The sequence below is a fragment of the Metopolophium dirhodum genome, chromosome 6 (genome assembly GCF_019925205.1).
Source record: "Metopolophium dirhodum isolate CAU chromosome 6, ASM1992520v1, whole genome shotgun sequence".
NCBI lineage: Eukaryota > Metazoa > Arthropoda > Insecta > Hemiptera > Aphididae > Metopolophium > Metopolophium dirhodum.
The window spans coordinates 7,131,138-7,145,362 of record NC_083565.1 but is presented as its reverse complement, the minus strand read 5'-3'; the positions used below and the strand labels follow the sequence as shown (position 1 = coordinate 7,145,362).

Here is a 14,225-nt window from a genome sequence, read left to right as displayed (position 1 = left end):
ATATCCCTATATGGCTATATATTATACATTTATATCTAATATAGTACTATTATAGTAGTTCGTAGGCAGTGACAGTGAATCGTAATAATTAAACGCATGCATTGTATATTTATTTGTATTATATTGCCTATAGATATATGTATAAAAATTAAAAATTTTGAAAGTATTTTTTAAAACAATAAATTATATCTAATCTTATAAAAGTTGTATGTTATCGGAAACACATATATTAGATCGAGGACAACTTAGTCTTAAAAAAACAATAATTCTGACAATTTAAAACAATAAAATTAATAATATTATATTATCGCTACTATGTGTTAAAACCAGAGTTTTTCAGCGAATAGTCATGAGCAATGACCTTGACTATTTATTTTTATTTTTTGCTCTCATTTTTAAGTTCATTATATTTAAATATCTGTTTTTTGTATTATTGATATCTCTAACCAATAATCTCTGATCATATCTTTAGTACCTTTGCGTTTAATTGTATTTAGAATTTATGGTTTCGGATGGCACTACTGTGTGCCCTCCCAATATCTATTAGTCTCGCTATGTATATATTATCTTCAATCAAAATTATTTATTGTACTAAATGTGTATAGATTATAATTATAATTTAATAATAATAAAAAAAAGTATTTATGGTTTGTAATTCAAAATTGACTGCAATCTCCATCTTGAAAATGAATGTAATTTTGTTTTCTTCATAAAATTAATTTTTCTACGATAGCCTGTTATTCTCTATATATTAATTTTTTGTATCTTTAAAAAATATCAATAATTTTTATACTCATTATTTTCATTATTGATTTCGTGTTTAAGAAGTTGGAGAACATAGACTGCAGTCTTTTTAGCTCCTAGCTAAATTACTTATTTTTTGCTTCTTAAATGTTTTTTCTTTTGGTTGCTTTCTGCCCATGTTCCCATTTCAATATTTTTTTTATAAATTTAACTCTAGTTGATATTTTAAACTATGACCAGATCTTTTAAGGATACCTCTGATTAATCGTTTATAAGTAATAAACTGATAACTAATTATCTAGTTTAAAACTATAGTTTTATTAGATTTGAATATAGATTTACTACTACAATAATCTAAAATCCTTTATATTGAAATTATATTTGAAAGTAAGTTAGTCTAAACAAGCCATAAACTATGTAAATACGTCTACTCCACGTTTGAAAATTACCCATTACTGCGTTTAATCTTAACCTGATAAGAATTAACATTTTATATCACGAAAGCTGTTAAGTACATTTTTTTAACTACTCCTAAAAACGCACACTAATGATCATTTACTTCGCACACAACCACACTGCGTAACGAGTATAAGTCATTGAGTTGCCTATACGCGACCCCTTATTAAATCACCGCCACCCATCCCCTTTACCAAAGAGTAATAAGTACCTATACGCTTCCAATTAGATTGAGTTCGATTTCTTTGTTTTGTTTTGACTTTTCGGAATAAACCTGAAACAAATGTTAAAATATTATGACTGTAAATAGTTTTAAAAATATCTTGATAGGAACTTTAATGTACATGGATACGCGTATTAATAATTTAATATATGTATGTAATTTAGCTTATAATTTTATACAGGTACCTACTTATGATTTTTTGAACGTCAGGAACTCATTATTTCGAAATGTTTTAATATTTTCCAAATTGTTCGTACCTAATGAAAATTTTATTGTCAAATAGTTTTATGCTTATATAGGTATATATATATATTTTCAATTTTTACCGATACAGTTTTCTGATGGTTTTACTTTTTAAAATTAAGACATAATGATAAGTTATAACTTATAAGTATTTAAAGTTTATAAATTCAGATTTGAGTTGCATAGTGTTACCCCGCAAAATATTGGTTCACTGTTTTGTAATGACTTCAAGGTACAAATTATGTAAAAGAAAAAAAATTATAATATGATTTTCAATATAATGATAGTGATATTTTACTGTTTAAAAAATAACTCTGTATAAGTTAGGCGTACTATAGTATATTATATAGATACTCACTCGTCGTCTTCGGATAAAATGTTTGCCCTTTTTGGATTTGGTTCTGCAAGCCCTCTTCGTTTCAACACACAAAGTGAACAACAAACTAGATTATTTTTCATGCGGTTTAAACGAAATAATTGTTTGTTTACAAGATTTTGGTGATCGATTTGTAATCAGTAGAGCGCGAATTTGTATGCACTAAAAAGTATTGAAATATGCCATATAATATGTAGTAAAAATAATGAAAATATGCAAAAAATATGCAAGAATTTTTTTTTTATTCAAAATTTACAAATTAAACAACTTATAATAATTAATTACTTAAATACTTAATAAAAAAATGTAGGGAATTTTCTGAACAACTTAATGTTTTTTTTTAATTGTATTTATTATTAAAATGAATAATCATATTCATTTCGAGTTTTTCTTCTGTGAAGCAGTGACGTTTATCGGTTATCATATTATTAAAGACTGAGAACTAACGTTCTACGTCAACTGAAGTTGTTGGGGCATATTTGAAGCAGCTTAGTATTATCGGGTCTTGATAAAGATCTTCGAGCTCAACGTTTTCACCTAATAGTACTGCATTAATTTTTCATAGAATTTCCAGACCTTTATTTTTATTGGAAAGCTCGTTTAATTTTGTTGTAAGTGTCCAGGACCTTTCGATCCAGGAATAGAATGATTTTTTTCTTTCGTTTTGTCAATTATTGAAAAGCTCTCATGTAAAGTCATATTTTGAGTTTTCAGTTATTTTATGATTATAAAATTTATTTTCAATTTTTCTACTTGACAAAAAAAAAATTTCACCATTAGTTTCAAATTATGATGATTCGCGGAGATAACTGACAAAAATCCAAAAATATTAAAAGGAAAAAAATATGCAATTGCATAGAAATCAGTGCTCTAGTAATCAGTAATTGGTCACTCATCTGTAGTGGAGAAACCGAATCCTACCCCACCTCGCTACCAAATCGCAACCCATAAATTATTTGTCAACTCGAACGAGAATAACGAGATATTAGTACGTTACTATATATTATTGGCTGTATCCGATTACACGTATTACAACGTATGCGTTTTATACTGGCAATTATACAATTATAAAATAAAATATAATTAATAATTATTAAAAATGGCTAAAAATTCCAACAAAAAACGATACATTTTGTAAAAAAACATTTGATTTCTGATTATTTTGTTATTTTTAAGCACATATGTTTTTAGCCATTGTTCATATTTATTTATTTATAATTTATTTTTGTTAAAACTGTGCCAGTTTGGATATTTAATAATTTAATAATTGCTTGTAAATTTGATTCAAGTAGTTCAGTTGATCAAAAATATACATCTATAATTTATTATATTTATGAAAATCATAGTCTATGACATAGACAATATACTAGGCAAAAAAATAATTTCATATTTAATAATAATATAATATTATTAAATAGTAAATTTAAAAAAATATATATATCGGTGGGGGGGGGGGGGAATGTCCGTGATTCGCAACGGGTAGTAGTGTATCCGGCTAAATATATCTTGGGGCGTGTTGCATAAAGAACAGTCTGTACATTTGTTGTAATTTATTCATTCGATAAAGTTAATGGTTTTTAGGATTATAAAAAAAATAGTGATAGAATATAATATATTACCAATTTTACCAGCTGCCATATTTCATCGCCGACCGTTTCTTATCGTTATCACAGTTTCTTATCAGTTATCGGCTATAGTCTTCGTTTATTTCATATTTATTTTCTACTTTTTACTTTTTAGTGTCATATGCAATTGTTAGTAATTACATTATATTTAATTAGTTAGGTAGTTGTTTAAGTATTTCGAATTATTGCATTACACATATTTTATATAATTTCGTTGCATATTATTATTACTTACATAACTTAATTAGTAGTTGAATCATTGCGGATCATCAATATGACGTTTGGGCTATTGCGTTATAGCTTGTGTACAAAATTTAAATTGCCCATTCATTACCATCACAGTTTTATAGTCAATATACCTCGTTATAGTACACGAAAGCCTTTACTTAATGAAACTGTAAGATGGATGAGCACCAAAAGTACAACAAAAGGAACAAAAAAATTATTTTCAGAGTCTAAGGTTCTGAGATTGTATTCGCTTGCAAAGCCAGAAAAAAATAGGCTTATATGCAAGTTAAATATAGTGGTCATCAATTGACTTCTATGGTTGACTATTTTTTTTATTAATTTTTCAGGTGCTGTATGTTTTTTATTAGTATCTAGTGCAGTTACGATGGCGATTCCATTTTCCTTTGGACGGATTGTTGATATAATTTACAAGTCTGACATTACAGAAGCACAATCTAAATTGGTTACAATATGTACAATACTGCTACCAGTATTTTTAATCGGAGCTGCATGCAATTTTGGACGCATATATTTAATTAACACATCTGGTAACTTAATCGAATAATTTGCTTCCATACACCTATTTTAATAAACTATATTTCTACAGCTTAAATATTTATTAATTTTTAATTTTCTAACAATTTTGTATATACAATATTAATTAAAAATTATTATGATACATTAATATTCTTTAAGGTAAATAATTGTATACATTTTATAATGAATATTAGCTACAATAATGTATATATTTTAAGTAAAGGTAGCACTAGAAAAATATTTCAATATTGCATATTTACTTTTTTTTCACTTCCTTACATTCAATTAAATTAGTTAAATAATTTTACATTTTTACCACCTTCTATTAAATATGATTGTATAAATATTAAATAGTATAATATGAATAAATTTGATGTGTAAAATATACATTATTTTCATTCTGAACTTGGAGGCTGGAGCCTTAATACATATATTTGTACCATTTCAGTTACATCTGTCATTTTATATTATATCCCAATGGGACATAGCCAATTATCTATTAAATTTTATTATTAAATTTTATTTTATTAAAATATATAATCTATTTAAATTAATAGTTGAATGTATTTTTATTTATTATTAATTTTAATAATTTTATATGCTAGGTTATAAAATAACAAAAACACTTAGAGAATTATTATTTAAATCTCTTTTGTCACAAGAAACTGCATACTTTGATCGTCATAGAACTGGAGAACTTATTAATCGACTATCATCTGATTGCTTACTTGTAAGCCAAACCATTACTACAAATATTTCTGATGGACTACGTTCTACTATAATGGTTGCCAGTGGTGTTTCTTTTATGGTAATTTCAATTTTATACAAATTACTTAATTCTTTAGTGTTAAAAATAATGTTTTATTTATATAATGTTTTTAGTTTTTTGTATCTCCAAAATTAGCTTTGGTTGGCTTATCCATAGTGCCTCCAATTGCTGCATTGGCTGTGATATATGGACGATTTGTTCGAAAAATTACACGATCTGTACAGGTATAATATATAATGAATATTAATACATGATTTTGTTTCTATTATTATTAAGACTAAACTTTAGCAGATTAATCTAAACTATGTTTATTTTCTATTACATTCTTCCTTTTATTTTCTTTCTTTCAAATGATTAGGTCTATTTATATTAATAACTCATAGATAGAAAACACAATTATTATCAAATATATTTGATTAAAAGTCTAACATGTAATATAATTGATAATTTAACTTTAAAAAACCGAGGAACTTATACAATTTAAAGGCAAGACTATTATCTAGACAATAACATACGCGTTTTATTATATTTTAATTTCAAAGTGAGTTATGTGTATTTTAAAATTTTAAACTGTTTGTACATTTTAAAATTCTCATAACTCGCTTTGAAATTAAAATATAATAAAACGCGTATGTCATTGTCTAGCTAATAATCTTACCTTTAAATTGTATAAGGGTTCATAATTTGCTCTAATTTTTAAACTAACGGAGATACATGTGTTCTGCTGAGCGTACAATTTGCTATGTTACGCACTTGTAAGACGGAGACAACATATGCCAACGTCCCCTTAAGTGTGTCACAAATAGAATAGAAAAGCAATAAATATATTTTATAAAATATATCTTGTTGTATTCAGTGCGTTTATCATTTTACTAACATTTATTATAATAATATTCAATTTTGATAGTTTCTGAACTAAAAACAAGTACATTCTACTATCATACAAACTAAAAATTCACTTAAGTGCATATATTTGTCATTCTAGTAATATTTTACTATTTAGTAAGTAGAAAATTATAGAGTATTAAAAATGCAGGATTCATTAGCTGCATCAAACCAAGTTGCTGAAGAGAAAATATCAAATATCAGAACTGTAAAAGCATTCAGCCAAGAAAATAAAGAAATATTTCTGTACGAGAAAAAAATGAATGAAGTATTGCAGCTTTCTATAAAAGAATCTTTCATGAGAGGGTTGTTTTTTGCTATGGTAACTTCAAATCAATTTTTTAGTATTTATTCATGGTTTACAGCTTATTAACATAGGTACATTATAGTACCATACTAAATGTTCATTGACTTTCATTGTTGGTTAGACAGGATTTGCCGGTAACTTCATAATTATATCAGTATTATACAGTGGTGGATTGTTGGTCAGCGAACAAGCTATAAGTGTTGGGGAATTGAGTTCCTTTTTATTGTATGCCGCTTATACGGGAGTGTCTATTGGTGGTCTATCAACATTCTATTCTGACATTAATAGAGGCCTGGGCGCATCATCAAGAATATGGGAAATTATTGATCGTAAACCATCTATACCTATTTCTGGTAATATTTTGACTTGTACTTACAAGGTTATTAAGGAGGCTCCAGTCGGTCGTGTTTTAAGGAAATTAATATAATCAATTTAACATGATGACATTAAAATGACTTATAAGTGTGTGCAAAGTAAACAAAGATTAGTATGTGTAAGTTTAATCTGTAATTGTTCAATATTTCTTAGAAATATTCTGAATTATAAAAGTAGGCCTGCATAATACCGCCCAGTAGGTCGGTCGTTATTTATATTCGCCGTCAATTAACTTACACACGCGCAGGCATTGACGGAATTTTAAATTATGATCAACCTTTTTCAATTTAAAATAAGCAGTTTTTAGACCAATAAGCTAGACAAAACTGTAAGAAGTTGGTTTGATGGATTTTAATTTTGAAAACGAATTATAATTGATTAACAAGTTTACTAGGTTTTGCCTGAGGCGATTTTTAATATTCCAATTATTGTTAGTGTCATGATGAATAATATAAATACAAAAATATCATATTTTTATTCTTGAAGATCAGCTGAAAATATTAATATTCAAAATCGCCTTTGGCAAAACCTAGTAAACTTGTTAATCAATCATAATTCGTTTTCAAAAATAAAATCTGTTAAACCAAATTCCTCCAGTTTTGTCTAGCTTATCTGTCTAAGATTCACTTTTTTATCATCGACTGGAGCCCCCTTAACTTAAATATTGTAATCTTATAAGTTATTATTTATAACTTTATTATTATTACAGGTGGACTCAAACCATTAACTGATCCTAAAGGCGATATAAGCTTCCAGAATATTGTATTTAACTATCCAAATCGACCAGACGCACCTATTCTTAATGGATTAGACTTAGAGATACCTAGTGGTATGATATATGCATTAGTTGGCCATAGCGGTAGTGGAAAAAGTACCTTAGGTCATTTATTACTAAGACTATATGATCCTCAAAGTGGTCAAGTATGTTTGGACAAAACCGATTTAAAAATGTATGATCCAATTTGGTTACATGGTCATATTGGAGTCGTTAGTCAAGTAAGCTATAATAGTTTCTATGAAAAATTTAAAGCTATTAATACGTATATTGTATATTTTATATTTATCAGTTGTTATTTATAGGAGCCAGTTTTATTTTCTGGGACTGTTAGAGAAAATATTGCTTATGGCCGTGATTGTGTAACAGATAATGAAATTATTGATGCTGCTAAAGAAGCAAATGCATATGATTTTATTGTACAAAAATTTCCAGATGGATTTGATACAATTGTTGGAGAGCGTGGTGTTCTATTATCTGGTGGCCAAAAACAAAGGATAGCTATTGCTAGGGCATTACTAAAAAATCCTAAAATATTATTATTAGATGAAGCTACAAGGTAATTATTATTGTCATAACTTATATGAAATTGTTGACTATTTTGTTTTATTTTATTTAATTGATAAAATTAATTCAGTGCATTAGATGCGGAGAGTGAAAAGTTAATTCAAGAAGCATTGCAGAGAGTTTCAAAAGGAAGAACTGTATTAACAATTGCACACAGGTTATCTACCATTAAAAATGCAGGTAACTTACTGAATCAAGTATAGTCTTAATGTTTAAACATAAGGTGAAAGTTATTTATCAGGTTATAAATCCAATTAATATTTCATTAAAATTAAAATTTTCATTAATTTTAGATAAATTGGCTGTAATATTCAATGGAAAAATAGCTGAATTGGGTTCATATGATGCTCTTATGTCTTTAGAAAATGGTTTATTTAGAAAACTCAACAAGAATCAAGTATTGACTAGCTAATATTGTTAAAAAACAAATATAAGGTATTAAGGTGTATTATAAATGTTCAACATATTATTGTTATTATTGTTATATGATATTATATATTTTTACAAAAAAAAAAAAAAATAATAATTATACAATTTTATTTATTATATTTGCTATTTTTCTTTAAAAGATAGAATATAGGTATTATGATATGAATATTTTAATATTTTTTTGTTAGTTAACAATTTAAAAAAAAAATATTGCCATCAATTATTAATTTAAAACATTCCATTTTTATAATATACATGAATAGGTTCATGTACATAACTAAAATCAATGTATATAAAACTATATTTTCGTGTTTTTTTTATAAATTTAGTTTTTTGTTGAAATTAAAAAAAACATGTATATCTTTTAAATTTTAACTATAGATATTATGATGGAAAAATAACACACATGTACTGTAAGTAGTAACTTATAAATGACATTTTTTTTGTAACAATTTGGAAGCTGTTAATAAAGAAAATACATTCATTATTAAATATGGATTGTCTGAAACATCCATACTTGGTAAAAATATAATAATAATTAGAGCTAGAAACATTCTTTTTCCATAATTTTTTTTTGCCTACTAACATTAATTGATTGGTTGTTTTGTGGCGAGTTGAACATTTTATTTTTTAGTATGTAGTTGTAGTGTGTTCTGTGTGGTGTATGTATACTGTACTGATCTTCTGAGTTATTATCTGTACACACATTACTATAGTCTATAACATTCAGGCATTCAGCAGAACTTAACTTTTGAAATGCATTTTTTATAAGGCATGATAGTATAATACCTGTATTTATTATAAACGATCTCAGCTTAAGGTACCACCTAGCGGGCGTTTTAAAAAAATTCCTGTATGTATAATTTATGTTTATTTATATTTTTATAATATTCCATATTTTTATTTTAAAATGAGTAGGTAGGTAGGTAGATACTTCAATAACTATTTTTTTTTTAAATTAACATTACTTGCTAAGAAAAAAACGTACTAGAGCACAGTTTATATTTTCGTCTACAAATTTGATAGTAAGTAAATTTTCACTAATATTATCCACAATATACAAATCAATTGTACTATTGTTGTAGTAACTAGTAAGAATCCTATACCTAGATTTGCTATACTGTTTACCAAGTACCTAATACAACTGTGTTAGACAGTCACTGAGACAACATGATTCTAGGATGTTTCTTCCCCGAACAGTACAATTCCCTTCCCCCGGACAAAAAATTTAAAGTTAAAATATTAAACAACAATATACAATGCAAATCAATAATTGTACAAATGGTTTAATTAATATATAAATACTAGCTGATCCCGTGCACTTCAATGCCCCTAAAAAATGACAACTCTTTAAAAAATTGTGATTGTTTAAATCTTTTTGGATGTAACTCACTGAAAAAAAATTATAAATTATTTAAAATTAATTATTGTACCTTCATAATTGGAAACAATATACCAATATACTTCTGTTCAAACTTAAAAATTTCAAATAATCGAATGATTCAAAAATATTCAAACAGCAAAATATAAATAATAATATTTACTTGATAACAATCACGATTAAAGATAGTGATAACAATTATTAGTAGATAGTGATAAGACAAAATGGTTACCTATTGGTTACTACTGGTAACTATGGTATATATTATCTATGGTGAATGCTCATTGGATTTTCGAGTCGTTTCGCTTCGCCTTCTAGAAAGCATTTCCTCGTTGGACGTGAAATAGCCGCAACGAATCCATCATGGTCCTCGCCGACTTAAAGGTGAGTGAATATTTTTCATCCGATTCGATCGACTGAACGGCAGGACTCTCGCTTTCTGACGACCGTTCACCGTCAGTAGACTGACTTCATAGAAAATGTATACCGACAGGTCCTTCAATTTTTAGTATCGCACCGGGCCAGTATTCAATTGAATGCTCAGACTCAGCAGCCACAAATTGGTTCTGGGGCTCTAAACTACCGGTGCCACATCATCTACGTTCTTATATTGCAATATACCCTCACGCGTTACTGAGGCGTAATACTCATTAAGAATACATAATTCCCGAATATAGAGAAAAAATAATTATCGTTTTCCCCTCAACCCCAAGGTATAATAATTGTGTTTTGTGTTGCAGAAAGGAGGCAACAAGTCTTCGGAGAAAACGAAAAATCGTATGCGCGAATTGAGGATTCGTAAATTATGTTTGAACATTTGTGTCGGCGAATCTGGTGACAAGCTCACCCGTGCCGCTAAGGTGCGTTGTTTTTACTTGTAGTGTTATTTTATCTTTTTCACAGGATGACTAATGTATGTGTTGTTGTCTTTCAGGTGTTGGAACAATTGACTGGTCAACAACCAGTGTTCTCTAAAGCTCGTTATACAGTCAGATCTTTCAGTATCAGAAGAAATGAAAAAATTGCAGTGCACTGCACAGTTCGAGGTGCTAAGGCTGAAGAAATCTTGGAACGTGGATTAAAGGTTTGACTGATTTTCAATGTAATTTTTCATTAATTAAACTAAATTATATTATATTGAATAGGTTCGTGAATACGAATTGAGGCGAGAAAACTTCTCGGACACCGGTAACTTCGGTTTTGGTATTCAAGAACACATCGATTTGGGTATCAAATATGATCCCAGTATTGGTATCTATGGTTTAGATTTCTTCGTTGTCTTAGGACGTCAAGGTAAGCTTGTTTTATTAAATACAAATAATTAACATACGTGTGTATCTCCCTGTTTTTCATCAATTTAATTAAAAAAAATTAAATTATTACAAAATATCTATCTAAATATTTTATATAGTTTAGGTTTAACAATGGTAAAATGAATTAGGCTTTTAATGTAAATACCGTGTCTTTTTTTTCCCACACTAATATGATAGTTTGGCTTTTGCATTATATCTGGGTCTACACACAAATTTTTTTTAAATGTATTCTTAATTTTAATTTCCTTTTTGCTGATGGTGCAAAGTATCTACCTTTGGTTTTAGAAAAATAAAAAACCTGAGTTTCAAAATATTTTCTGTTTTTATAATGAGTCTTATACACTCCTTGCACTTGTTTACCTGACATTGTACTGAATAATATTGATAATTATTAATTTATTAATAATGAAGCGGATGATGCATTTATGACATATTTAAAAAAAAAATTAAATTAACAATTTAATATTGCCTATTTGTTTGATTTTTACTTAGCTTGATGTATGATAGCAAGTTTTTATATTCATGCTTTTTGTGCATATTTATGGTTGTTAGTTATATTTTACATTAAATATTCTGTGTACATGGTATATATATTTCTGATTAACCAACAGTTCATTAAGTTATATTTTAAAAATTATAACAAATAAGCAAATAGAGTTAGAGTATCATTGATACTATTTTGAATTAACTCAATATTAAATTACTATACTACTATCAAATGTCATGCAAGTAGATAGGTCACTCAATATTTAGTCCTATACTCTTTGCAGAATAAGAATGCACCAGGTTGCCATGGGCAAATCCGGTTTTGCTACGTAAATCTGGTGCCTTCTTATTCTGAAAAGAGTATAGGGATATCTACTTTAATGTAAACCAATTTTTAATAAATTGTCCTTTAATTTGTTTAAAATGGATAGTTATATGTTAAAAATAAAAATTTTAAATAAGGAGCTGTTTTTATATAATTATAAATATTAAAAATTACTATAATAAAATAAATTGTAAATTATATTATATTCTGTTCAAGTTAAAAACCTTAGTCTGCAACTACCAGTTTTTGTTGGGCAACACCTTAGAATGTTCTTCCCATTGAGTCAACTATCTGTATACTTAGCTTCATAGTGATAACCCTGTACACAAGTCAGCAGGCTACTATGTTTCTTGAAATGAGTCAATTATGACAACTTTTGTTAATTTACATTAACTCTGTAGGATTGTTATAAAATTATAACACAAGTCTTAGTCTTAGTAAATCTAAAAGTATATATTTTATTTTTGTTAAACTAAACTGTCTTTTATTTTTAAATTGTATATAGGTTTCAATGTAGCTCACAGAAGAAGGAAGCAAGGCAAAGTTGGTTACCAACATAGACTTAACAAAGAAGATGCAATGAAGTGGTTCCAAACTAAAGTAATTGTCTTTTTACTGTTATTTCTTTTATAACTAAAGTTGAACTAATAATATTTTGTTTTATTTTTAGTATGACGGAATCATTTTAGCAGGGAAGAAACACTAATATTAATTGTATTGTTTATCAATGCAAATCCCAAAAATATACATACATGTTGTTTTTCCAAACAAACAGTTTTGGTTTTATTTTGCATCAAAACTCACCTACGATTAATTTTCCTTTCAAATAACAAAGAGTATTCCTTTGAATTTCCTCTACAGTTATTCATTTATTGGGATTATAAATTAGTAAAGACTACAGTTTCTGACTTCTACTACAACACAGCTTTTTATTTAATTACATTTTTTATTCTTTATCTTGCTGGTGACACATAGTATCGACTATCGATACAGTGGTGACTGATTGTTTAGCTTAACTACACAATTTTAATAATAAAATGGTAATGATGTAGGTATATGCAAATATATATGAATGCTTAATTGTATGAGCTATTCTATTTAATAATTGATGGTAAAATATATTGCATATGTATTCCAAAAAAATGTAATTAAATAAACAATAACTTTTCCTATTATATATTACCCGGGTTGAAGTAGCATAGTATACATCATATTATGATAGTAGCACAATTGTAAATAATAATATACTGTTTTAAATATTTCGCTCTAACTTACAGTGTCGTCAGTGTATATATAGGCAAAATCAGTTTATTTTTGCAGTCCATAATATATTACATTTTAGTTCATCGCCCTTCATATTATCTTGAAGTATAGGTATGAATGTATGATACGTGTATATGATATTTTGCACTCACTCAATTACAGTAATGTTTGAAACGCTGTTAAAGATATAATAGTTATATATATTATATTTTAATATTTATGTATTATATATCTTAAACATTGTTCTGAACAAAACGAAAATTCGATAAGAGCGTTAGGGTAAAGGTATGTTTATGAAAAATGTTTAAATTTAAACTAAATGTACAATAAAAATACTATTAAGGTGTTCATATAAATCTAAGAATAAACTAAGCTACAAATTAATTTTTAGAATACGTATTCACATGGTTTATCGTTTGGTTGGCTTTAGATTAAGTTGTATCTAAAATAAGTATATATTCGTGTATGCATTTGTTATAACATTGTATAAGAAACCTGACAACTTTTTCTGCTGAATAGTAGATGTTGGGTCTTGAGTGAACGAAGGTGAAATAGCGGCGTCTCGAGACCTATCGGGTAGCTCAGTGGTAGAGTAATCGCCCGGCATCGATTCCTGGTCTGGTAGACAAGATTTTCAACGTTATTTCCCCGGTGGAAGTTCATACATTTTCATTGATAATAAATACCTATTAGTCTTTATAATCAATGATATTATATTATTGTGATGCATGCGTTAAATTAGAATGCAATGATGAATCATTGTATGCCATGAACGATTCTGGGCAGAGGTTATCTAATTTGTTCCATATTTATATTATATGTTTATCAATTAGCAATAAGGTTTTATAAGTATAATTAATTGTTAATAGATATCTGCATGGGCTATTCCGTCCTAAACTGGCCCGAAACTTTTTAAAC

At 27.4% G+C, this 14,225-nt stretch overlaps 2 protein-coding genes across 3 annotated transcripts; both read left to right on the top strand.

Moving 5' to 3' along the window:
- Window positions 1-3,750: 3,750 nt before the first annotated feature.
- On the top strand, window positions 3,751-8,656 carry LOC132946398 (ATP-binding cassette sub-family B member 10, mitochondrial-like). 2 transcript variants are annotated; one of them, XM_061016388.1, is made up of 10 exons: window positions 3,751-4,176; window positions 4,243-4,443; window positions 5,038-5,240; window positions 5,315-5,425; window positions 6,238-6,408; window positions 6,515-6,746; window positions 7,478-7,764; window positions 7,849-8,102; window positions 8,181-8,290; window positions 8,404-8,656. In XM_061016388.1, the coding sequence occupies exons 1-10, from the start codon at window positions 3,942-3,944 to the stop codon at window positions 8,520-8,522; spliced, it is 1,923 nt and encodes a 640-aa protein (XP_060872371.1). In that variant the 5' UTR covers window positions 3,751-3,941; the 3' UTR covers window positions 8,523-8,656. The 2 variants fall into 2 exon arrangements, with proteins under 2 accessions (XP_060872371.1, XP_060872372.1); XM_061016389.1 differs by having other exon boundaries at window positions 3,993-4,127.
- Window positions 8,657-10,178: 1,522 nt separating this feature from the next.
- LOC132946395 (large ribosomal subunit protein uL5-like) lies at window positions 10,179-12,818 on the top strand. The gene is made up of 6 exons (XM_061016384.1): window positions 10,179-10,304; window positions 10,661-10,780; window positions 10,855-11,004; window positions 11,066-11,213; window positions 12,550-12,644; window positions 12,715-12,818. The coding sequence occupies exons 1-6, from the start codon at window positions 10,284-10,286 to the stop codon at window positions 12,748-12,750; spliced, it is 570 nt and encodes a 189-aa protein (XP_060872367.1). The 5' UTR covers window positions 10,179-10,283; the 3' UTR covers window positions 12,751-12,818.
- Window positions 12,819-14,225: the final 1,407 nt, after the last annotated feature.